The sequence below is a fragment of the Colias philodice genome, chromosome 22 (assembly GCF_061535455.1).
Source record: "Colias philodice isolate Cphi_HAF_F1 chromosome 22, ilColPhil1 Martin Lab GWU primary, whole genome shotgun sequence".
Classification (NCBI taxonomy): domain Eukaryota; kingdom Metazoa; phylum Arthropoda; class Insecta; order Lepidoptera; family Pieridae; genus Colias; species Colias philodice.
In genome coordinates, this window is record NC_143107.1 from 5,359,796 (window position 1) to 5,386,049 (window position 26,254).

At 31.5% G+C, this 26,254-nt stretch overlaps 2 protein-coding genes across 5 annotated transcripts in view; one reads left to right on the forward strand and one right to left on the reverse strand.

Moving 5' to 3' along the window:
- Nucleotides 1-3,169, reverse strand: part of LOC149478441 (anoctamin-8-like) — a 34,545-nt gene extending 31,376 nt beyond the window's left edge. For all 3 annotated transcript variants that reach the window (XM_089709286.1, XM_089709285.1, XM_089709287.1), the window contains exons 1-3: nt 2,795-3,169; nt 2,442-2,570; nt 11-140 (exon numbers count right to left, since the gene is read on the reverse strand). In XM_089709286.1, the coding sequence (XP_089565412.1) occupies nt 11-140; nt 2,442-2,570; nt 2,795-2,915 (380 nt within the window). In that variant the 5' untranslated portion in view covers nt 2,916-3,169. The remainder of the gene's footprint in view (nt 1-10; nt 141-2,441; nt 2,571-2,794) is intronic.
- Nucleotides 3,170-3,611: 442 nt separating this feature from the next.
- Nucleotides 3,612-25,756, forward strand: LOC149478442 (uncharacterized). 2 transcript variants are annotated; one of them, XM_089709345.1, is made up of 13 exons: nt 3,612-3,811; nt 6,501-6,637; nt 7,279-7,422; nt 12,102-12,194; nt 12,788-12,893; nt 13,143-13,256; nt 13,953-14,114; nt 15,435-15,530; nt 16,013-16,144; nt 16,734-16,809; nt 17,483-17,664; nt 18,541-18,671; nt 19,016-25,756. In XM_089709345.1, exons 2-13 carry the CDS (start codon nt 6,501-6,503, stop codon nt 19,020-19,022), a joined length of 1,380 nt encoding a protein of 459 aa, XP_089565471.1. In that variant the 5' UTR covers nt 3,612-3,811; the 3' UTR covers nt 19,023-25,756. The 2 variants fall into 2 exon arrangements, with proteins under 2 accessions (XP_089565471.1, XP_089565470.1); XM_089709344.1 differs by lacking the exon at nt 3,612-3,811 and adding an exon at nt 4,100-4,141.
- Nucleotides 25,757-26,254: the final 498 nt, after the last annotated feature.

Sequence of the window (26,254 nt, forward strand, 5' to 3'; positions counted from 1 at the left end):
AAATACTTACACATCATCATCAGCAGTAATATAGAAGGCAGAACATTGCGAAGACGCGTGCTGTCGTACGCACACTCGTAATCTTGGTCGACTGCCTCGTAACTTTTGCAATAGCCAGAGAAGCATGCTGTCTGGTAAGCCTGGGGAAAATTTCCTACTATAATAATCTATTTGAAGGTATTGGATTATATTCTAGTGTGAAGACAGACAAATTATTACGTGGCCGTAATTTATTTCTGTGATAAGAATTACTTATCTATTATTTTTTGCTTTTCGGGTTTTCGAAAACTACTTGAAACATGGAAAACATGAAAATCTTTTGTGAAAACATTGCCCATTTAGTACAGACAGTTAAGAACGAGGTGTAATACCGAAACGCGAACTTTTAGCAGTAAGTACTATTGACAAATGGATCGTTGGATGCATGGCTTCGGGCCAAGTAACTTCATAGCGACACCATTACGTCGGAAAAAGTTTCAAGTTCTGTTGCAGAAGTCAGTGAGCTCTATATACATATGTACATATACTACAGCTTCTAAGTTCTAACAATGTTAGAGATAGTGACAGTAGAAAAATCTTTTAATGGAAAATGTATATGGATTCTTTTCCCGATACTTTTCCCATTTGTAAAAATACTAATGCATATCTTAATTCTTACAGTTTGTTGGTGTAAATTTTATTCACATAGGGACTATTCATATGTATTATATAAACCTATTCATGTTAAAGTACAATTCTTCAACTAATATACAAAATAGACATGATTGAGCCTCAATTTTAAAGGCACAAGGAAGTATCCAGCACGAAATTGCACCAAAGGTTGTTATAGCAACCATTTACCAAATTACCAGTATAACTGCATTGCACTAAAATAAACCCATTTCATATTCTATACGAATTTCTTACTGCTATAGCCTGATCCTTTAAACAGGATTGTAAAGCTCATCATTTAAACAAAATATGAAATAATGAAGTCATCCTGATAAAAGATTTGGTAATGTACCTAATATTATTTTGAGAGAAACTGTAGGAAAAAGGAAAATTAATATTCTTGTGATATTTTTGGCGCCAAATCACAAAACTTAAACTAATCAAAATTAAAACAATGTTTAGTTTTTTCATTTGTATTATAACTGGCAACTAAATTACAGAAAATATTGCATTAGAACAAGAATCTACCAGCAATTTATAAGTATTCAAGTTTGTTCAACAAGACATTTATCTCTGTAATGATAGAAATTGTTGGAGTATGGCCAACATTTCCTTAAATGGGCTTATTCTGTAATTTATGTACTAAATTGTCTTTCAGTAATGAGTTCGATTACTAAGCTATTGCATAGCTTCTATCGCGGGTCTTGAGCGCGGTGATCGAATCGAGAAATCTCGAAACGAAAAAACCTCACGCTCCCCACTCCGACGGGCTCGGAGGTGTGGCTTGAAGGCATGCTATGCAATAGCTTTACCGCGTCAGTCCCCGAGTGCCACACGTCTTTTTTTTTTAATTATTTTCCATACACAGTAAAATGATAGAAAGTGATTATGTTGGTAACATGTACAATGTACATTGTACAAGGAGATGTACTTTTGGTAAAATTTTTCATGAACATTTTGATTCTGCATGTCTTTTTGCATGCGGTGTTAGCGTAAATAGTTATTTCATATTAGTAATTACTAATTAGTAATTTTGTGTTCTTTTTTGTTCTTTATGTTTGTGTTGATATAAAAACTATGGGTGGACCTTAAATAAATAAATAAACAATATTTCTGAGCAACCAATGTTACAATTAAAAACATAACAAGCATATAGCTTTCTTCATGAGCATGTAGTTATCACTGCCCACACTTAGACAGTGCGCGCACAAGCAACTTTGTCTCCGCAACTTTTTTGTCTTCGCAACTATTTTGTCTCTCCCACCCATGGGCTAGTATGAAAGTGCGCGCACGTAGCGACGCAACTCCCCATACCAATTGATGGGAGAGACAAAATAGTTGCGGAGACAAAGTTGCTCGTGCGCGCTGGCTCTTAAAACTATTCATATGTATAAATTATTGGTTGTTCTTTTGCAATAAGAGAAACACTCTAACTCACATTCTGTATAGCTAAGGGCTTTACAACATCATCCTTTATCTAATTAGAGGAGATAATGTTAAGAAATGTTGTAAGCACGGAAAATGAAATTCCTTTTGAGGACAGACAAAATTACATGCTTCAGCTAGTTTACAAATTATGTTGATTTAAAATATGAAATTAAACTAATATTTTGTTGTTACAAATGCTGCAGTGCTAATTATTAAGTTTCTTTCAAATTCTTCTTAGTGCAATGTCTACTGAATTGGGGGTAGTATATAAAACTATTCATCAACTCTTGTAAAACTGAATAAAAAACAATCTGCTTGAATTCAATATTTTCAATAATTCTAAAAATTGTTATATATCTTACCTTTCGGAAAGATCAGGACTACATCAGTTTGTTGTGTCGGTGTAGAATGCAGCAAAAGCCTCCGAGGATGTATCAAATGAGCACCAATTTGACCAGCCATTGGCAGCCGCCGACGAAGCTCCCTTCCAGCTAAGGAATATTTAAATTTAAGAATAAATATAAATAAATAAACGTATTAAAAAAAAATAAACGTATATTAAAAAAAATATGCATGGAATTAAAAAAAATACCAATCGTATTTGCAAAAAATTACTTCACACAACTGTTATACCTGTTACAAAATAATTAAATTACTAAATTCTATTTTAAATATACAAGCTATTAATTAAAAATAAAATAAAACATATACGAACCGCTATCCAATTTGTCCTTCGCAAATTCCGCGAACGACTTATGTTCTCCCGGCGTTGAATGGGAGCTGCTTTCATTTTCTTCCTTATCGCAATTTCCAGATGCCATGATGTCACTTTCCATGCCCAAAATGCAGAATAAAGTAACAAACAACACACGCACTAGAGACCTTCAATGTTCTTACATCATCAATTATAATAGAAAACTAAATCTATTATAGTATATTTCACAGCACTGGCAATATTGCTTGGATTATTATTTTTTTATTATTCATAAAGGCATTTTTTTTAAATGTATTTCGTCAAATAATTAAAATTGTTTTGAGTTGTAATTTCGTTTTAAATACAATTGTGTGATAGACACCCATTTGATATTCTCCTTTGACTGCATCTGTCAGAATTCAAAATTGATTTTCGGCCGCCATTTATATAGTTGCCATGCTTTATAGGCAAGGAAGAAAGTTTCCATTAAATTATATTTATATTATAGTACTACGAAAAGTGTGAAATATATTTATTTAGCTATTATATTTTAAACCGCAACTAACATTATTGATGTAAATTGTAAGTAGTTGCAATACTTTAAGGAATATCATGTGGATTCAGGATGGTTCTAATTCTAGAAATTGTACGTACGTAGTCAACAGAAGCAAGAATTTAAATGATTTTCTATTTTATTTAGTTCGTATTATCTAAATTTCTTCTTCGAGTTTAATATCAAATTGAGACAATTTGCAGATTTGAGTTGAGCACACCTATTTTCTAATGATTTGTCCTCGGATTTGTCATTGTCAAATGTCAAAGAAAAGTTGACGTTTGACAATCTTCGTTATGTACTCAAGCGATTCACCCGTTTTTCATTCTTTCATTATTTTGCGCGATAATTAAAGTGATAATGGACGTGTAACTTCACAATTTTATTATTCGGTTTATAATAAGTGTCATACGAAGTTTTTTAAATAAAAGCTACAATAGAATCAATTATTACTCTACAGAGGTGAATACGATACACAACTGAAGGTGCGTATTGGTATTTAAATGACCTTTCTTTGTTTGTGCGAAATAAATGTGTAAAATCATTTAACTTTTTAATAAATAATACCCGTATAAATTTAAGTATTAAATACGCTTAGAAACTTTCTTTTTTCGATATTTGGGAATCGTTTTCTGGGTTTTGCGCAGTTTCGGAAATCCATATTATTTAGCCTACTTTCTCGCAAACAGCTGTTACATCGTCATAGCTTTGGTTTACAGCTGAGTTTGTCGTCACTTGTTTTTATTTGCTCAACGCACACGTCGGGCGTGCCATGAAGTGAATCGTAATTGTGACAATCGGACACAGTAATGAAGGTCATGGTTTTGCTTACGATATATAATTATGGAAAAGTTTCATTCTCATTATTAAATCAGTATAAGAAATTAATAGTTGTAAAAAATCTATATAATTATGTGTGAATAAGGAATCAAGATACTTAAACACAAAACCATTTATGATCATTTAATGTGCCATTTATATTTACATACCTATTATAATTATATTTATTCAAGGCAATATTACTTTTTATATTTTATAATTGTCATAAACAAGTGTTGTTTTATGAAATCTTGCATGTTGTGTTGAAAAAATTTGAATATATACCTAACACATTATTTTTAAATATTCTAATTAATATTTATATGCATGAATATAAATAAAACTAGAGTAAAAAGTAAAAGGAAATATCATTAGGATTGGTATGCATTGGCATTTATGTTTTTTTCTGCTTTAATACTGTTATAACATATAACATACATAAGGTCATCAGGGTTTTATTATAAAATTTAGAATTAGAATTGCAAATTTAGCATATAATAGGTATATATATTTTCATTAAAATAACTTCAGTTCTAAATTCCTACCATATTTAATATTTCCTAGACATATATGGATACTGCTCACCTATACAATTTTTTATGCCAGACCCTTCAGTCACAATGAACTTCTTATATGACATAATATTAATATTAATAATATACACATACTTTTAAAACAATTTGTCATTCATTGCATTACAGTATCTCGAAGCAGTTAAATCAGTTTGTGATTAATTTATCATTTTCTTGTTAGATTTTTAATCTTTAAGTATATATTTTGTATATGTAATAGTATTTTGTGTAAGTAACAACCTTATGTATAGTGTAGGAAACAACCTTATGTAATAGACCGGGAGATACTGACACAAAATTTCGAGTCATTTGTAACAAGGATGGCGGTTCTACAGGGGTCTTAGTACGCAATGACAAAAAGAAAAATGATGGTGTGAACGCTGGTACCGGTGGCTTAGTCGCGTGGGCGTTTGTCGAACTCGTCGGAAAAGTAGCGAAAGTCAAACGATTTGTAACACAAAACTTTCAGAATTTACCGATAGCCCATAAAAAAGTAGTAGGCGGTAGTGTCATGCCATACTTTTCCGGTGTGACTTACAGCCCGCCATACCGACGCGAATGTGTTGATTTAAATAAAACAATCATTCAACCATTTGTACCAGGCTAACTTTTGCACAGGTAACTATCGTCGTGCAGCCATTTACGAAAATCGCCATGCCATACTTTTCGGACGATTCCAAATGGTCACCATACCGCCGAAAATCTGCAAAAAATTTTTATTTCGCCAAACTTTTTGTACCAGTATTGCATTTGGATTTTTGGAGAGTATTTGATAAAATGTGACCATTATTATATTTGCCATACTTCTAGTAGGGGGAAAAAGTGCTGTTATACTTGAAAACTTAATTTATTATTAATTTATATAAGTGAAGATTTCCAACACTTAGATCTTTGAAATTTTGTATTTATATTTGTTGATCCTCAAACTTACAGGAAAAATAAGTGCCATACTGTTACAAATCGTTTGACTTTCGCTATTTTCCGACGAGTTCGACTAACGCCCACGCGACTAAGCCGCCGGTACCAGCGTTCACGCCATCGTTTTTCTTTTTGTCATTGCGTACTAAGACCCCTGTAGAACCGCCATCCTGTTACAAATGACTCGAAATTTTGTGTCAGTATCTCCCGGTCTATAATCAGAAATCAATTATGATTAGATTGAACAGATTATTGTTGACATAATATTGTGTAGTACTGCTTACAATAAAATGCATTATTTGGTAATTCATAATCTATCAATGAAAAACTTAAATTATGAATTGAACATTCAGTAAAGGTTAGGTTTGATTCGGTTTATTTATAAACTACACAGAAATAGGGCCTCAGCTTGTTCAAATCACATCATACACCTGATCAACGTTTAGGAAAAGTAAATAGACAGCATCCTACTTAATAATATAAATGCAAAAGTTTGTGTGGATAGATATTGTTACTCTTTCACGCAAATACTACTGAACCGATTACAATGAAATTTCGTATGTAGGTAACTGAAGATCCAAAATAAGATATAGGCTGCTTTTTATCCCGGAAATCCCACAGGAACGGGAACTATGCAGGTTTTTCTTTGAATATGCGGGTTTTTCTTTGAACATGCGGGTTTTTCTTTTAACATGCAGGTTTTTCATTGAACATGCGGTTTTTTTGAACATGCGGGTTTTTCTTTGAACATGCGGGTTTTTCTTTAAACATGTGGGTTTTTCTTTGAACATGCGGGTTTTCTTTGAACATGCGGGTAATCTAGAATGCTTGAAATCTAGTACTGAAATACATCTTGCATTAACAGATGTCAGTAGGATGGGGCAGCCTACCAATACTGCCCTTGCGGTCGGTGCTGGAAAACCTCAGTTTGAAAGACGCTCTTGCCGCGACGACGACCTGCAGACATTGGCGGTCTTCCATCTTGGTGTATGAGGGAAAGAAGTAAGTTGTACTAGCATTTACTAGTTTACAGTACTTAACTTTAACATTAACTAGCTTTGTAAAAAATATAAATTTTATATACAAGTAAGAGAAAGTATGAGTATGAAATATGTATGTTCTATGGTAAAAAATGTGTGCAGTAATTTTTGAGTTATAAAATGTGTGCAGTAGTTTTTGAGTTATATCAATTCAAAGAAGCAAATAAACATGTTGGACAATACAATAACATTTCTAAGTTCTAACTATGTTTAATTGATTAACAGTCGAAAAAAAAAAACAATTTTTGTAATGCGCCTTTTCATTTTGTTACACAGGGCTGATTTTTCAATCCTTGGTTAATACTTATTCGTTGAATAACGTATTAAACTACCATTTCAAAAATGTATTCTTTGCCGGTCTTTGACAGTTTATGGGTGACATTTTAATATTATCGTGTAATACTTTATTGGGCGGATAAGTTTTAACCATGGATTGAAAAATCGGCCCTATTAAAAAAAATATAAACCAGTTTCAGCTCACTCCACATAATATCTTTATATAATTATTTTGATTAATTAAATATTAAAGTATGTACTGCTAAGTCACAAATAAAGAGAAGGAAAAGCTTCTTAAGCAAAACTACAGCATTTCTTCTATTACAGGGAATTGTTAAAGTTAAGCGTGAAACATCTGGAAAAGAGCGCGTTCGTGACGTCATTGTTCAAAAAACATGTACGAAGAGTGCACATATACATCAACGACACAGAGGAGAAATTGGAGACCTTCATGGAATATATCCTGCCACAGTGAGAACTTTAAGATTAATTAATAATGAAAGAAATTAATTAAGGGTTGTCACTATTTGTTATGTAGATGACTATTGACTTCATCATATCAAAAGAAAAGAGGGTAGATCTACAATTTCGTAAGAAAACATGCTTTTCTTTATTAATATTTATCTCGCCGAAGTAGCATCACTACAAAGTTAGCAAAGTCGCTTCCCGCGTATGCTTAGATCTTTAAAACTATACAACGGATATTTATGCAGTTTTTAATAGAGTTATTCAAGAGGAAGGTTTTATTATGTAATTTATTAGGTTTTAGACAAAGCGAGCGAAGTTGCGGCCGCGGGCGGAAAGCTAGTAAATTATAGTGTAACCACACAATTCGATTAAGTTGGACATAATATACAATGCTCTTTACGATGTAATATTCAGAGGAAGTTGTCAAGTTGGCATCCGTAATTGCATCGATTTGAACCGCAGTTTCTGAAAAGCCTTTTAATAATTCAGCCTCACTTGCCAGTACAATACGACCCAGTTTTAAATAATTCGTATCGTGTAAAGGTGGGACCACACTTGATCATTTTTGTGTATCATGTTGGCTAGTGTGGATGCAAAATGATCTCGACCATGTTACACTTCGTATTTTGATACACCCCGCTATTAACCGCGTATCCTTACATGTCGTAAATACTATAATAATAATGTATAATGTAATGTCGTAAGATTACGATATGGTCAAAATGGGCGTCCACAAAATGGACGCATACTCGATACGATACGCCTGATAAGGTTACGATTACTTGACAAATGTGGACCCACCTTAACATCCATTTCCCAAGTTTACTATACATATGCACATATATTTGTATATTAAATTTATGCTAAATTTACTGATGTAGAAAGTAGATAAGTGTATTATGTCGTAACGACACTGTTACGTTTAATCGTATTTGTTTCATAATCGTGTTGTTAATAGATTGAATAAAATCGACTTGTTGTAATTGGTGTTTAATACTAACCACTTTAAATAAATGTTTCATAATAGGGCTATTGTCGATACATCAAAAAACAGAATAACATTAAAATAGCGCTTATGAATCTTATGGAGGGTAGATCTAAATGTTTCAACGGCGCCCTTTGGTCTACGCATTCATAATATTCTGTTTAAATTAAACTTATATGTGATACTTTTTACTTCCCCTTATTGAATATAGCATGTAGAACTAGTGATTTTATTTTCATGAATTCATTTTACTATAGGCCAAGTTCATCTTCTTCCAACGTATATTTTGTGCATTTTAATGCCTTTCGCGACTGCTTTTCTCTACCCATACATCTGGACAGCAACTAAGGCATCAAAAAAAGTAAAAAAAAGAAATTCGAATTCCGCCTTTCGATTGATATTTTTAATTTTTTTTTTTCAATTAGTATTCATAACTGGAATGCTATTTTATGAAAAATATAAGTATCCATACTAATATTATAAATGCGAAAATAACTCTGTCTGTCTGTCTGTTACTCAATCACGCCTTAACTACTGAACCAATTTGCGTGAAATTTGGTATAGAAATATTTTGATACCCGAGAAAGGACATAGGATAGGTTTTATCCCGTAAATCCCACGGGAACAGGAACTATGCGGGTTCTTTGTTCTTTGACTGCGCGGGCGATGCCGCGGGTGGAAAGCTAGTGGATCATATAAGTATGGAGAATAAGTTACCACAGTATTTACTCATACTACGTAATACGTAAAACAGTTGTATGTAACTATTTATCAGCTTACAAGAACTTCAGGCTCTGATAAGTAGTAATTATAGTAAACCACGATAATGTGCAATGTTTTAAACGTTTAACTATTCCACCTTTGGATCTTAATATATAAAAAAAAACTAATTAGGTAAAGCTTCGACTGCACTTTATACATCAACTAGCTTACCGCCCGCGGCTTCGCCCGCTTTGTCTAAAACCTAATAAATTATATACTAAAACCTTCCTCTTGAATCACTCTATCTATTAAAAAAACCGCATCAAAATCCGTTGCGTAGTTTCAAAGATTTAAGCGTACAAAGGGACATAGGGACAGAGAAAGCGACTTTGTTTTATACTATGTAGTGATAACAATTAGTCATTAAGGTTTTAAGTTAAATAAGTATCGTACCCATATTATAGTTATGTGTGTTTGTGTTGCAAATAAAATAATTAAACTAGAAAAGCAGTAATTTTTTTAACGTTAAACGTTTATGTTATACGGACACACATACATAATTCGATTCTTTCAGTGGGTATAGGTATAGGACCTACAATATAAATTGCAATACTTAATTTACAATCTAAAAATCTGATAAAGTAATTTTCATTTGGGTGTACTTAAATTTTCAAGAAGACCCCAGGCCACAATAAGGAGCATTGCAAAAAGATTTTCGTTTGGTAAACGCGTGGGTGATTTATTAAAATGTCAAATGTCGAGACGAAGCCCATTAAATCTCCAGAAAACTTAGTTACAATGTTTCACGTGGAGTCCTAACAATACGTTAGAAGAAAAGGGAAAAACACGTTTAAGATTTCAAAGGTCACGGTCTGATTTCTCGACTGTAATTGTATTTCATGTTTTGTTGAAGTTCTATTTTCAGAGCAAATAATGCTAAATAATAATTGATTTCATGCTAAAGGTTAGGGTTCGAATACAAAGCATCTATACGATGTTTTATGTACACAAGCTACCTATGATGGCGTGTTTATTAGAGGTTACAAAGTTGAAATAACGACAAATTTTAGAATTCGTTTACTGGGATCACGTGATAATTATTGCGAATTTTATATGAAAAATGTTGTTTCTGGCCAAATAATATTACGCATTTATATTATACTAGCGACCCGCCCCGGCTTCGCACGGGTGCAATGGTGGCCGGCCGGTACCGCCGCAAACGCTGCGTCCCGCTTTTTTTAAATCTGTAATATCTTCGAAAATATTCACTTAAATCATACGGTGTGAAGGGCCATATAGATCTATATTAAATGGACAATGTATTCAAGGTATTTAATTGGTTAAGAATTAATGCTGTATTGGTTAAAATCGCTTCGAAAATTAACCATTATTTGTCGTAAAAAGTAAATGACAAAAAAAAGTTATTGTGGGTTATCCATAAGAGATAGACATATACCATCGCGGACTTTTCTGTAGACCTTTTCAATGTGTACAATACTTGGTACATTATTTTGATAAAATAAAACTCGTAGGGTTCAGCCTGCGTTTGCAATGTAAGCGGAAAAAATGTAATTATTTACGACATCACATTAAAAACCTCAAAAATAACAGTACTTCTCCACTATATTATAATGGATGTTATTATACATATAAACCTTCCTCTTGAATCACTCTATCTATTAAAAAAAACCGCATCAAAATCCGTTGCGTAGTTTCAAAGATTTAAGCGTACAAAGGGACATAAGGACATAGGAACAGGGAAAGCGACTTTGTTTTATACTATGTAGTGATAGTGAAAAGGCTTCCAAGATAGATAACACTAACATTTCTTAGCTTTGCTCCTGAAGTGAGAACAGTTGTAATGCAGCCCAAAAGTTGTAATACGAAAACAACTTATTGTCTTAGTAATTTACATATAGCTAACTAGCTTTGCACCCGCGGCTATGCCTGCGTACTCAAAGGAAATTCCCATAGGAACGAAATGTTTCAACGTCCTAAAAGCCTACGTTACTGTAGCGTCCTTACTATTTCCAGACATAAAAATCGCTACGTTACGATGTGAAACGGTGTATTTAGACCAAACGAACATAGAGCTAGAGCTAAAGCAAGAGCATTCTTTCGTGATCTTTTAGTGTAAACGAAAACTCGTATTCAGTTCTCAGAATACAGAACAAACAGTTTGTTCTCTATTCTGAGATTCAGTGTTGTTCAGTATTAGAACATTGCATAGAATCTTTTCGAACGCAATAAGAACAACCTACGAATCCTCTACGCCTGTTTACGCTAAAATTTGACATAGAATGAGCATTGGCTAGTTTGATCTAAATGCACCTTAAGAAATACAAACAGACTTTGTTTGTATTTCTTTTATAAGGACGCGTTTGTTTAGGATGATTATCGATACTGGAAACGGAAATATGACATGCATGATTATGATAGACTAAACAAAGAACTGTTAACTAGTATAAGCCTCGGTATGTACAATATTTATTTATAATAACATTATTACGATGACTAAGCTACAAGTTGTTTACAAATGGAGACTTGCATATCAAACTGTTTTTATTGTACGTACATTTTGTTGGGATTGCAAATGATAATAAAAATTTAAGTTTGGAAGCTATTAATGGAAAAGTTTAGATTGTAAATAATTCAAGTAAAAATTCAAATAAAAACAATAAGCTTATGATTTTTATGAAAAAATTCGGTAATTATTATGCTTTCTAATGGCATAATAGTTTTTGAAATCGGTCAATAAGTTTTTGAGCATATTCGTTACACACAAAAATACAAATATTTCCATTTTATAATTACTAGTACTTTAAGCTTCACAAATAATGATATACTTACTAAAACTTTATTTTTTTTATTTTTTAATGAAAATCAGTGCAGTAGATTTTGACGGACAGACAGACGAGTTGAAGGAGTTTGTATTATAATATGTAGGTTTTTAATTTTTCTATTGTTTTATGCTTATTCTGTATTTTTATTTCAGGTATTTCGACACACTACAGCTGAACGAATTGGTTTTTATTGGACCAAGCTACTTACTGAGGAATAAATATGTGCCAACCGTTAGTCTTAAAAGGTAAGACAATATATTCGTAGTTACATAAATTCACAATTTAGTGAAAAGTAAATAGTGATATAAATTTATAAAAAATAGAAAAAATTCGATCACGAGGCGGGACGGATCGAATTTTTTCTATTCTTTATAAATTTATATTTATAAAGCATTTGAATATCATAAAACCAAAAATATCAATTTCAGTAATTATAGTGATATTTAAACTAAGAATGGTATTGATACTGCTTATTTTCATTTAAACTACAAACAAATTAAGCTATTGCATAGCTTCTATCGTGGGCCGAATCCAGAAATTTGAGCTCGGGGACCGAATCCAGAAATTCCGTAACGAAAAAAACCTCACGCTCCCCACTCCGACGGGCACGGAGGTGTGGCTTGAAGGCATAGCATGCAATAGCTTTACCGCGGCAGTCCCCGAATGCCACACGTATTTTTTAAAATAATAAATGAATTTCATTTGTTGTTCTTTAAAGAATAGTTTTTTTTAACACGAATTTATCAGCTTCACCTGTATGTTTGTATGTTTTGACTTGATTATGACCCACTATTTTATTGTATGTTTTGACTTGATTATGACCCACTTTATTTTACAGAATATTAACAGAAAGTCTGATTTTCAAGCACATAGAAAACCTAAAGTCGCTACTATTTATTGGCTGCGAAATGGGATACGCAGAAAGTGATAATGAAAGATATATAGTAAGTTTTGTATAATTTTATATGATTTTTTGAAGGCTTAAATTTTTAATGTTACTGCTTTTAATGTAATAGGTGTAACATTAAAAATTAAAAGTTTGTATGCATTAAGCTAGAAAATTTATTAATTCTGTTTTAAATTAATTATTTTTAGTACAATATACAAATTAAAATTGAAAACTATAAATTGAAAAAAAATATTTCACACACCAAAAAAGCACAAAAAATAATGTCAAAAAATGTTTTTTCCAGCACGATCACGTTGAACAGCATTCACGCGCGCTCAAGTTTAACTTTACTCCATCGCCCAACGATACAGTTTTCTCTAGGTGCAATATGACGAAAATGATGTTTGCCAATCTAAAGGTATGTTTATTTATTTATTTATTTATTACACTTTATTGTAATACATTCACTTAAAAATAGGAAACAATAAAAAGAAAATATGGTACAAGAAAGATGTAGTACAATCGGCGGCCTTATCACTAAGCAGTGATCTCTGCCAGGCAACCAAACGGTAAAAAAGCGAAATATTTAGTAAATAAAATTTTGGAAATAAAATTAGAATTTAAATATAAACATGAAAATAAAAAAAAAAGTAACTATGATACTTACACAAAAAGTACATTATATTATGCACATATATTGTTTAATTAATAATTATTTTTTTTAATTATAATTCTACTACTATTATAAATGCGAAAGTTTGTAAGGATGAATTGATGTTTGTTACACGTTCACGCATATACTTCTAACACTGAACCGATTACAATGAAATTTGTTATTTAGGTAGCTTAAGACATATTCTTATATAAAAAAATGTGTGCGTGTACTAGTGTACACACGTAAGAAGTGAAACTTCTTTATGACCTTATTTTTCAAAAATTAATTTACTATATGCAACTTTACAGAAATACGTCGAATCACGCGTGGTAGGGATAAGAAAAAGATGGCGCGTAACGGAAAAATGTCACCCGTAACGAAAAAATGTTACACTAAATTTTTTTCCAACCCCGATAAAGAAGCTTTACTTCAATAATAATAAAATCTATTTATTTCCAGTACGTAACAATAGACTACGAGCTAATAAGCGCAGCGACACTACACACGCTCGACCAGATTCCACTCCTGACTTTGCTCACACTGAACGTGGGTAATAAGCGGCCGGCAACACTCGAGCGGTTTGATTGGCCGAGGATAGCTGTCAACGTGCGGGTTAATATTGTGAGTATTGCATAAAGACAAAAAAAGTAGTGTCCGACCGAAAGTTCGGTTTCGGTTTCGGTTTCGGATGAGTTTCGGCCAAAAATCAAGTTTCGGCCGCAGACAAATTTAATATATATGTACTGTGTTTTCATTTCATGCCCTAATTAAGGCAAAATAATAGGTAAAATGCACCAAAGTTCAGTATTTTTATTCGGTTTCGGTTTCGGCCTGGAAACCAGTTTCGGTCGGACACTAAAAAAAAGTTATAATCTTTATTCCGGCAGTATAAAAGATACAGACACCAAAAATGGTGAGTATAGTACGTAAATAATACACTAGAAGCATATAAATCACATTCAAAAGTATTAGTAAGTATTATAATGTACTAGGAGCACATAAACACACTGAACTTGGGGAATAAGCGCCCGGCTATGCTAGTGTGGTTTGATTGGCCGAGGATAGCTGTCAACGTGCGGGTTAATATTGTGAGTATAGCAAAAAGACATAAAGAAGCTAAATAAGCACAAAAAAACCCTGTTTTCGGCAGTAGAAAAGATACAGACAACAAAAATTGTGACTATAGCGTGTAAATTATACACTAAAAGCATGTAAATCCCATTCAAAAGTATTGGTAAGTATTATAATTGTACTAGGAGCACTTAAATATTGTGAGTGTAGCAAAATAACAAAAAGCTACAGACATCAAAAATGGTGAGTATAGTATACGTAATAATACACTAGAAGCATGTCATGTCAAATCAAATCATGGTCAAAATTATTGGTTAGTATTATAATATAAATTTATAAAGAATAGAAAAAATTCGATTACGAGGCGGGACTCGAACCCGCATCCTTTCGCGCCATTGTGGCGGATGCCTGACCAACTCAGCCACTCGTGACCCGCCAGAGCAATCGAATTTATTCTATTCTTTCAGTTTTAATGTGTCTAAGGGACACATAGTATTATAATGCTACTAGGAGCTCATACACACATTGAACGGGCCGCCCGCGTGATTGCCGTCAACGTGCGCATTAATATTGTGATTTTCTTATTGCCTTTGATTTTGTTAATCACATTTTATTTTTACATCAGTTGGAATCCCAAAGCTTTACAATCCTACTTCTGTGAAAAAAAGTAATACAAATTAATAAAATGTATTAAAGCATTTCGGACTATAAAATATAAATGTAAAACTCATATAAATATATATGTCCGAAATGGCTGTGACGCAAGGAGTGCCACAGGGATATGTCCTAAGACCGCTTCTATTTTTTGATTATACTAATGATTATTTTAAAATATTTATATTATTAATATTAGTAAAATATATTTTTCAGATCGCTGTATCGCAGAGAAGGTTCGAAGATATCATAACAAATGTTTTTGTGGAGGGCATGATTCTTACCTCGGTAAAAGTTATGTTCTGTAAAGCTGTAAGTATGATTTACACATTATTTTATTACTATGGTATATTCTGTTATTTTAATGTAGTCAAACCCTTCTTCCCTACTAATATTATAAATGCAAAAGTAACTCTGTCTGTCTGTTACGTTTTCCCGCTGAAACCTCTCAACCGTATTTGATGAAATTTGGCACAGACAATCTTTAAACCCTGAGAAAGAACATAGGCTACCTTTTATCAAAACATCACGTGGGCGAAGCCGCGGGCGGAAGCTTGTAAGACATAATTCATTTTATATTTTTTAAAAATTATAAAAATGTTATTCAAAGTTTTTGAAAAGAAAAGAAAATATATTTTCTGATGCCACATCACAAGGAAAAGTTATCATAAGGGGTTTTAAATTTTGTTATTTTAAACCGAATTCAAAAAAAGGGGGATGTTCTCAATTGAATATAATTTTTTATTATTATTATAGTCACTAATATTTTAATATTAAATTTATATTAATTTCAGCTATACATACCTCTGATAAGCCACATCGTGGGAATGTATAAATCGACTTTGAAAGAATTTCTCTGGGTCGATAGTCCGTTCGAATCTTTCGAAAACTTGGATAGAATTGTTAGACCTAATTCAAGAGTTTATGTAAGTGATATATTATATATTTTGGGTGTATCTATACTTAATATTAGAAAGGTGAAGAGTTTGTCTGTTTGAACGCGCTAATCTCAGGATTTACTGGTCCGCTTTCAAAAATTATTTCGGTGTTAGATAGCCCATTTATCGAGGAAAGCTATGTGCTATATATCATCACGCTAAGGCCAACAGTGCGGGGCAATGCGGGTAAAACCGCGGGGCACAGCTAGTGTTTTATATTAGTTTGAATGGATTTAATGATTGTAAATAAATAAACAAAAGGAGAAATAATCAATAAGTTGAATAAGTAAGACATTTGTGATAATGTGTATAAAAATGGTGAATAATTCCGTTTATTATGTTTAGAATGGTTTATTAATTAAATCAAATATTAAAATTACTCGTATCGGTCATTATTACAATAAATATGTGATCATAATTGAAAAAAGTTAAGCAATTGTGCAGTTGTAACAAAACTATGTATTATTTTATGCACGTCGTAACAAGGTTACGTTGTTGAACTGTCAAATGTTACCTAATAAAATAAACTCTACTATAATATAGTTGAAATAAATAACAACATTAATATGCTTTTCAGATCGACATGTGCCCAGTAAACCCGTTGATATTATTATGCTGGCAATGCCATCATTTGAAACGACTTGTTATACATGGTAAGTTCTATAAAAAATAAAATCAATATAAAAATATTGAAGTGGGGGAAAAAAGCCCAGATTATCCGAAAATGTTTAATGTAAACTTAGTGGATATTTCTCGTTTTATTTGTAAAAAGTTATTATTGTTATTTCACTCACGCGGTAAAGTACTTTCGAAATAAATAATAAATAAAATATTTAAATTGACACGATAAAAATAAATCATGAAGTTAGCTCTAATTTTCACACTTTTACGTTTTCTACTTGACATGGTAATACTTATTATGATTTTTTTTTTCATAAACAATTATATTAAAACATTTGCGAGATATTTGTCAGAACATTTTGTGCAATTACTTTTACTTTTGTTTTTATGCCTTCTCTTAACTTAACGTTAGAGCTAAATACATATACGTGGTAACTGTATATTTATAGGTATATAATATGTTTATTTGTACCACGAAGCTTATATCTAATACACTGGAGATTGCACTATGACCTTGAATGACGCCTGTATGTTTTTTTATCCCTTTCACACCAACTTGCCAAGTTAGGTGTGAAAGAGATAAAAAAACATACAGGCGTCATTCAACGTCATATTTTCTTGTTACAAGTTAATGGTCATAGCGCAATCTCCAGTGTATTAGATATAAGCTTCTTGATTTGTAAACATTTTCTTATGTTATTTCAGGATACTGGATATGGCAGTATGACGTCATAGGCATAGTCCGTTTGCGCAAAAGTCTCATCGAAGTGGACATATCAGCGGTGTACGACCGACAGTATCGGTTCAAGAACGACGACAGCACAAACAATATAGTCCGAGTGATGACTCACGATGTCATTCCCGCACCTGATGCGAAATTTGTGAAGGTGAATGTTTTTTTGAATGAAAAAAAATATATCCTACCATTGAGATAATATTACTACGTATGGAGGAGACACCACGAACAAAATCTGTGCGCTACTTTTTTGCTCTAACTAAGTTTTGAAAATTATTATCTAGTTAGGTACTTACCCATGAAAGTTATTCCTTTGCACTTTTCCGTATTTTTTGTATTATTTGTGCAATATCGTAACACACACGAAGGCATATTTGATGCGTTTCACTTTAAAACAAATAAAAAATGAGCGTGCAGTTACGCCATATGGCGTATGTTGAGCGGAACATAAGTGATGTAGGCGGTGTCGTCTCCATATGTATATCTCAATGTATCCTACTAATATTATAAATGCGAAAGTTTGTGAGGATGAAGGGATTGATGGATGTTTTTTACTCTTTCACGCATATACTACTGAACCGATTACAATAAAATTTGGTATGTAGATTACAATAAGATTTGGTAGCAGCTATTCGTACATAGCTGAAGGCCCAGAATATGACAGTCTATTTTTTATCTCCGAAATCCCACGGGAATGGGAACTAGGCGTAAATCTAGTTCTCAAATAAATTATTTTCATATTATAAACTAGCTATTGCCCGCAGCTTCGCTTGGCTTGCGTGGATAAGATAAATTTTCATGGTATAAGTTTTCATCCCCTATTTTACCCCTTTAGGGGATGAATTTTCTAAAATCCTTTCTTAGGGGACGCCTACGTTATGACATCTACCTGCATGCCAAATTTCAGCCCGATACGTCCAGTGGTTTGGGCTGTGCGTTGATAGATCACTATATCAGTCACCTTTGAGTTTTATATATGTATATAGATAAATCAATTTATATTCAATTGTTGATTTAAATATTTCAGAAAGTGAACAAGCACACGGAATTCAGATGGACGCCATCTTTGATGACCGACTTGCATCCGGCGCTACAAAATGGCGCCAGTCCGGAAATTCAAGCAGATTATATTCTACACGAAGCTACTAGGCCTCCTGTGTGAGTAGTAATATATTATTTCTTTTAATAATAATGACATTTTGTTTCTTTCTACTATATATTGGCAAAAAGCGAACTTATGTAAATAATCACAGTAAAAAATATATTTGCATTCTATAAACGATAATTTGAATTATAATATGTACTTATTTTTCAGTAAGCTATGGTTCATAAAAAAAAACAATTGATTTAAAAAAAATGTTGCGTTTTATTATTGGCTCGGCTTTTGAATTATTTGCATTTCGAAAATAATTTTATTTCAGTGACTTGAAAAATTAAGAAAAATACCGAGAATTATTTTTAGCATTAAAATTATGTTATTAACTGCGTTATATTTTTTACAGGTTTTAAACAAGGTGCAAGATATTTTAGCTCAAACACCAAGCGAAGATAGTCATCGAAAAGGTTATTTTAATACGCGGGAACGTATTCTAACATTAATACTAAAATAAATAGCTGAATATTGAATAATTATTAATTTTACAATATTTGGCTATTCATTAAATCGTATATGTATGAGTGAAAGGTTTATATGTATCATATGTTTTGCAAAAAATATAACATGACTAAAGTCCGGACGCGAACTAGAAAGAATTTCGTACATTAACCTGTTATTACCTGTCACTGTCACTCCCGCGTAAATATAGTGTGTCTTGCTCGCACAGGTGCAATGACCGCCGTCCTCAGGGATTGTACACCTGAGAGCGTAAAGTTGTTCTTGATTGCATATGGTTTTTTTATTGACCTTGAGTCATGACAAAACGTATCGTATAATATATCGTGGTTATTGAAAAAATTAAAATGTAACTAATAAGTATTGTAAATGAATAAAGTACATTTATTTAATAAGTAGTAAAAAACATTTTCCTCTAAATATTTCATGTAAACTGCATTTCATTCAAAAATGTTTGTGACCACTGTCAGTAGGTAAAGAGGTCATTGTACGAAATTCTTCCTGCTCCGCGACTGGACTTTAGTGTGAAATGTTCTTAATATGTATATCCTATATTTTAATAAGTTTTTGTTACGAGTATGCGAATTTTAAATTAATATTTTCTTTCAGATTTCAAAATTATAGTATTTTTTTATAATTTTAAGTTATTGTTACGTTTGATGAAAGTTTATTTAATATTGGTTTATATAAATTACTTTTCGTTTGGTAAAAGTGTCTTCAGTAATCATATTTCTAGTAATGTTATATTTTTTGCTGTTTTCACTAAGATTTTTCGTAGTATACTGTGGTACCGAATATCTTTTCTTGCTCTTTAATAAATAAGACTTTAAAATGTTTAATAATATATTTGGTTCACTACATTTGATTTATAAAAGACATTAAAATTTCCCAAATTATCTTTTGCTATTAAAAAAAAGGTATATACTACGTTTCTAGTAATTATTGACGTATCAATATATCACGATGTAAATTGTAGAAACGTAAAAACTTTTTATATTTCGCGAGCTTTAATAATAAATGATTTGCACGAAATTTATATTTATACAGATTATCGCGAATCAGTATTGAGTTAAAAAAGGTCATTTTAATATTTGAATATTTTAAACATAGTATGAGAATATTCTTATTATCGTAGGGGTAAGGTTAAGCTTTTTTTTCGATATCACAAAAATATATAATATATATTACAAGCGTCATTAGAGTATTAGGTTACCGATATGTTTTAAAACCAATACTTTAAGGCCTAATTTTTTTTTAAATAACGCGGCAAATTATACAGATCATATTTGATTTTACGCAGATAATAAAAGTTCCTGATTTGTATGTAGAATTACGTTACAGATTATAAATTATATTCATTGCATTCACGAAGCACTTAGAGACGCAAAATGTAGATGTGTTTACATCATGCCTGTATATAGCTTTAAATATTCCTTATAATAATGGAAAATAACGAGATATCGAAACAATACAGTAGGTAAAGCGTAGTCGAAATAAGACGCAATTTATGTCAATTCCATAAAAAATAACAACAGATAAAAATTCATCCAAATCTTGTCTATGACCTAACCTTTAGTTTGTGTATACAGATTAAAAATCGAATAATTTCATTAGTGTTCTATAATATGTATAGGAAATATTGAGAAACGCCGAATGATATGTTTACTGGCATCATCTCACAAAACACGAATTTATCGCGTAGTTATGAACAAGTTAATATCTTAGAGAAATTGTTAGAATTCGTTTGATCGCACAAATCGACGCTATGACAATATAACAGTGCGAGTATGTGACCAGCTGTGACAACATTTTAATATTTTTTATCATGGCAATAAAATAATCAATAAAAAAATAAAACATTCCTTTTTAAAATTCAAAACAAATTTCTAGAACTTTTACAGTTACGTTAAAATACAAGGAGTAAATAAAACCAACCGTCAAACACCGATACAGCTGATTGAATGTAATTTAATAGTTTATTCGGTCACATCGCAAAATTATCAACAACACGTTGTTGATAGTTTATTGAAAAATCGCGAAAAAATTTGTACATAAATAATAAAAATATCTTATTCTGTGGAGAATGGCGTAGGAAAGACTCAAACATCTAGTCAATATCGCCGGGCTGTGTATATAAACGAAATAAATAAAAATAAAGACGCGTGAGCCCGCGCTTTCGAAGCACAAACTAACCAAGTATTACGAATACATATTATAATTTATATCAACACTATAGCTTTAAGAGGAAATCTCGACTGTATCAAATACGGTGACGTGCCACTTCAAACGAAAGTAGGGATAGAAAAGAATTTTAATAAAAAACGGGTCGTGCAAATCGCATTTATTGGTACGTAGACATAAATTCGCTGTCATACAAAGCACCTTGAATAGAACATTTATTTTGCAGCGTTCTAGACAAATCCGTCCCGAAAACACACTATGTAACATTGAATCGGTTACCTAACGAATGCGAGGTGCTAAAACGATGAATTATAACAAAAAAAATACAAAAAATATATGTTGTCACGCACAAAAATTGTGATCTTAACTTATTCCCAACTGTACATGCCTTCGAATAGTGTACAAAACGATACAAGTATAATATACCCTCGATATCTGAATTGAGCTGTCGCTAAACGATATTGTCTTAGACGGAAATAAGTATAATAACGCTTCACATAGCTAGTACTAAGTACTTTAATTTAGAGACTCACTAATGTGTAAAAAGAATTGAATAATTGGTTTGTTTCCAATATTTTTTACGGTGTTTATAGTTCGATGCGATGAACATATATTGTAAGGCAACTAAGAGACTAACCAAGTTACATTCCCTGAGACTGACAAATAGAGAGGCTAAGGTCTAAACAATGTTATTGTTACGAAATTTCGCGTGTGTTGAGGCTGTAAGATATATTCATTATTCATTTATGTTTAAAACAATAACGTGTTAATAGAGCGTTATATTTTGTTGTTTGATTGTGATAATCGATTCCAGAAGAATAAGCTTGCGTTTTTATTGCGATTTTTTAATGTTTAAAATCAATACTTCAAAAAAAATAATTAAAACAAATAAATGTCTGTTTTTTTTTTATAAATGATAAGTATTGTATATCGAACAGCCTCATCACGCTTAACAAATATATTTTATCTGTTAAAATGACATCTTAATATGTATAGGCTTTACTTGACATCATTTCATTCCCGCCTCTTTTTTATTGTTATTTTCTCTGTCCTAACATTGACAATTACAGCTTTAAAAAATGTTATAAACTTTTATTGCAATTAAAATTTATGTGTTCGTTTCTAACATACCAAAGAAAGTAAAAAAAAGTAGGACAGAGAACACTTACCACCAAGACTACAAAAGGCTGTGAAACAACTTGAATTCGGTTCAAAAACTATAAATTTAAAGATTTGGGTAAAATTAGTTAACAAAATGTGACGAAGAATAAATATTTTTATATCAAAGAACTAAGGTAATGATAGAGTTAACTAACTTTAGCCATTTCTTAACAAAGAGCATGACATTACAGTTCCCGCCATTTTTGTTACCTGATGACGTTAGAATTAAAAAAACATGTAACTAGTCGTTTGCTCAAAAAGTATAAATGTCGTGCGTCTTTGCAAAAAATAAAACTTACACGCAGTATTTCTTGACTCTGTGATTGTACCAGTATTTTTATAATTATTACGGTTGGTTTCAAGCATTAAATGATTCGACGTTTCTTAATCTGTGGTAATGATTGATGCCAACTTGGAAACTGTGTGTGAGGTACGAATTTCGAACCGAATCGCCTAGAATAAGACCAAAATTGTTGTACTTATCCATCTATAGTGATATAAAAAGGGAATGCGAAGTGAAATGGGGGAATACGAGTGTATAACAACTGATATCCGTGTGTTTATGGTCCACTCTCATGTCTATGCTTTCCAGATTAAAAATCGTTGCCGAGAGTGGACTCGAGAGATATTTTTAGAATTTGTTTTTAAGATCTTAAATGTGTTTGTATTCAACGTTTTTGAATTGTTATTGATTTTCATTTTGGAACATGTTTTGTCGTTTGATTATTATTTTTGTCATATGTTATTGTATTTGTATAGTTTACGCGAATCACGTAATTATTATGATATAATGGATATAATCGTCATTAGTTGATATTTACATGTAAACATTTACTTGACCGCTTAAATTACACGGTAGTTATATTACATTACAATTATAATTATTCATATACTTATATCTGTTAAATATTTACTACAATTTCAACTTGCATTTATGTTTCTTGTACTCTTACCTTAAAAATATCACTATATATAGATGTTTTCTAATAAAACATCATTATTTCATTGTTATATCAATATATGTATATAGAAAATTCGCCGAATATTATAAGCTAAATAAACAATATAGTTTTTATGTATAATAGCAAATATTTATAAATATATATGTCTTATGAGGAATTGTATGCAACATTCAGTATTTAACAATGTTTTGAAATCGAAATATATATATATATATTTAAAATTTTTATTATTGGGCTTACAAAATGCGTGATTTATTTCATTACTCTTGGTGATGGTCATTTTTAGTACATACATTTAGAATTAATTGCGATATTGAGATTTTACAGACTCCTATAAATGATTTCATCTTCAGATTTTTCAGTCAAGCAAATTTGATATTTTAATAAAACTATTTCATAAAATTTAATTCCTTCTCATAAAATATATATTGCCACAATCTATATTATTTGACATTAGTTTTGCCCATAGACAAAATAAAAATAGCAATATGCAAGCACTAGGTGTATATTATATATCATAAAGTTTGTAAGCCCTAAATGTAGCTAATTACCATTTATTGCGGTTAAGCTTGAATGTGTAGACTAGATAAATGTAGAATATTTATTTTATTGAGTCAAAAATTTTTAATTTCTCCGTTCACTTAAAAGTACAAACGAGCAAATGCTCATTCTAACCCCACTATGTCAAATTCTATTAGTGTAAACAGGCGTAGAACATTATTTCGTTGTTTTTAGTGCGTTTGAAAAGATTCTATGCAGTGTTCTAATAACAACACTGAATAGGTACGAGTTTTCGTTTACACTAAAAGATCACGAAAGAATGCTCTTGCTCTATATTCGTTTTGATGTAAATGCACAATGCAGTGTTGATTTCAGCACGTTTGTCGTTTTTCGGAAAGCGAAACTAAATGTAGTTTCATATTCTTAAATCAATATACAAAAATATACTTGTCGAAATATATTTAGTTACTTCAATAATTCAATTTAAAAGGCTGTTAGAATGTAGACCTATTTTTGGCATAAATAAAAATACAAACCATATTATTGTGATATTCTCTATGCTCAAAAAGGTATTATTCTTTGAAATTTTGTAAGGAAATAGGTGAAATAATACATGTTTGCATACTTACATCTGAAAGATTTGTACAAAATCAATTTCAGATAATATAAGTTACACACATAAATAATAGGAATATGTTAATTTTTCAATGTGGTTTTAGGTGAATGATGGAATTAAAAATTGTTGACTTTTACTAGTTAGTTAAAGCCTACACGGCAAAATTATTAGACTATAAAAATATTATCAAGTTTAAATTAAATAATTGATGTTTTTGAACTTCTAACGCCTTTACATGACAGAATTTATGAACTAAACAGTTAACAAAAATAACCGGTAGTCATGACTTTAACATAATTTAGATCTTCTTTGTTGCAATGTTGGAACGAAGTTCCTTTTCCCGCGTTGCGAAAGAGGGCTTGAAGGAAAAAATTAAGACGAAAAGTTGTAACGACCCTTTTTGCTATAGTTGTAAGCCGTGTGGCGTGCGCGTATTTCTCTGTCTGTCTCTCTCTAACTTAAAACTTCGTTCCATCCGGGTTTTCACACCCCTCAAGTTTTTTTTTAATGAATCGCCTTCGTAATAAATACTGTTAATAATCTATAAGTAAATGTATTACAAATCCATATTTTCAAAGTTAACATTTATATTCTAAATGTCTATTAACAATCATGAAAAGGCGTTAGCATAAAGTAATGATCAAATTTCGTATCAAATTGTTGTATAAGTCTATTTTAAAATAAATACTTCGCTCTACAGGTATCGTAAAGAAAATCATGTGTTCAGCAAAGATCCATAGACTATATTATTTATATCTGTCACTGAAACAATATGGCCATAGATTAAAAATTTTGCTCTATGCAAGTCTCTTATTTGGCAACATCTTTATCTGTAGCTAAGGATTTTTATTTAACTAGTTCTTATTTAATTTAATAATAATTTGTATGATAATGATTATTTTGGTCCAGTTATTTTACATATTTTTTGTAATATTTGCGGGATGTAGTAAAAATTGGATATGACAATTTTATCTAAAACAAACTAATTTCTAAATTGTAAAAATATCTTCAGTCCAGTTTATTACATCCTGCACACATATAAAACCTATTTGGAGATATTAATAATTTTAAATAGTAATACAAATTACTTTGGACACAACGCAACGGCAAGTACTTATTCTCTGATTAGATCAGTTTCTCTTGACTGTTTTCCTTCGAAATATAATTAGAGATATATGTATGTCATTTAATAAATACGTTCATATGTGTAGCAATGCTTGTTTTATTTATTACCTCAAGCCTCACACACACACACTACACATTTTTCCACACTTATAGAGATAGATATAGATTTATCAGAATCGGTCCAATAGTTATTTTACCCGTAGGCTACGAATTTTATTAGTTAGATACTAGCTGCGCCCTGCGGTTTCACCCGCGTTGCTCCGCTCTTGTTGGTCTTAGCGTGATGATAATATATAGCCTTCCTCGATAAATGGGCTTTCTAACACCGAGACCGAAGAATTTTTCAAATCGGACCAGTAGTTCCTGAGAATAGCGCGTTCATACAAACAAACTCTTCAGCTTTATAATATTAGTATAGATTTAATATATGACATGATGTCATATTCATTACATTTTGTAGTATAAAATCATGTTTCTTTTTACAATGCGCTAAGTCTATGACATAAGTTAGAAAGAGATTTTTTGTTTTCGTTACAACGGCTACATAATATATTCTTAAGGGCTTGGTCTAGTAGTGCAAACA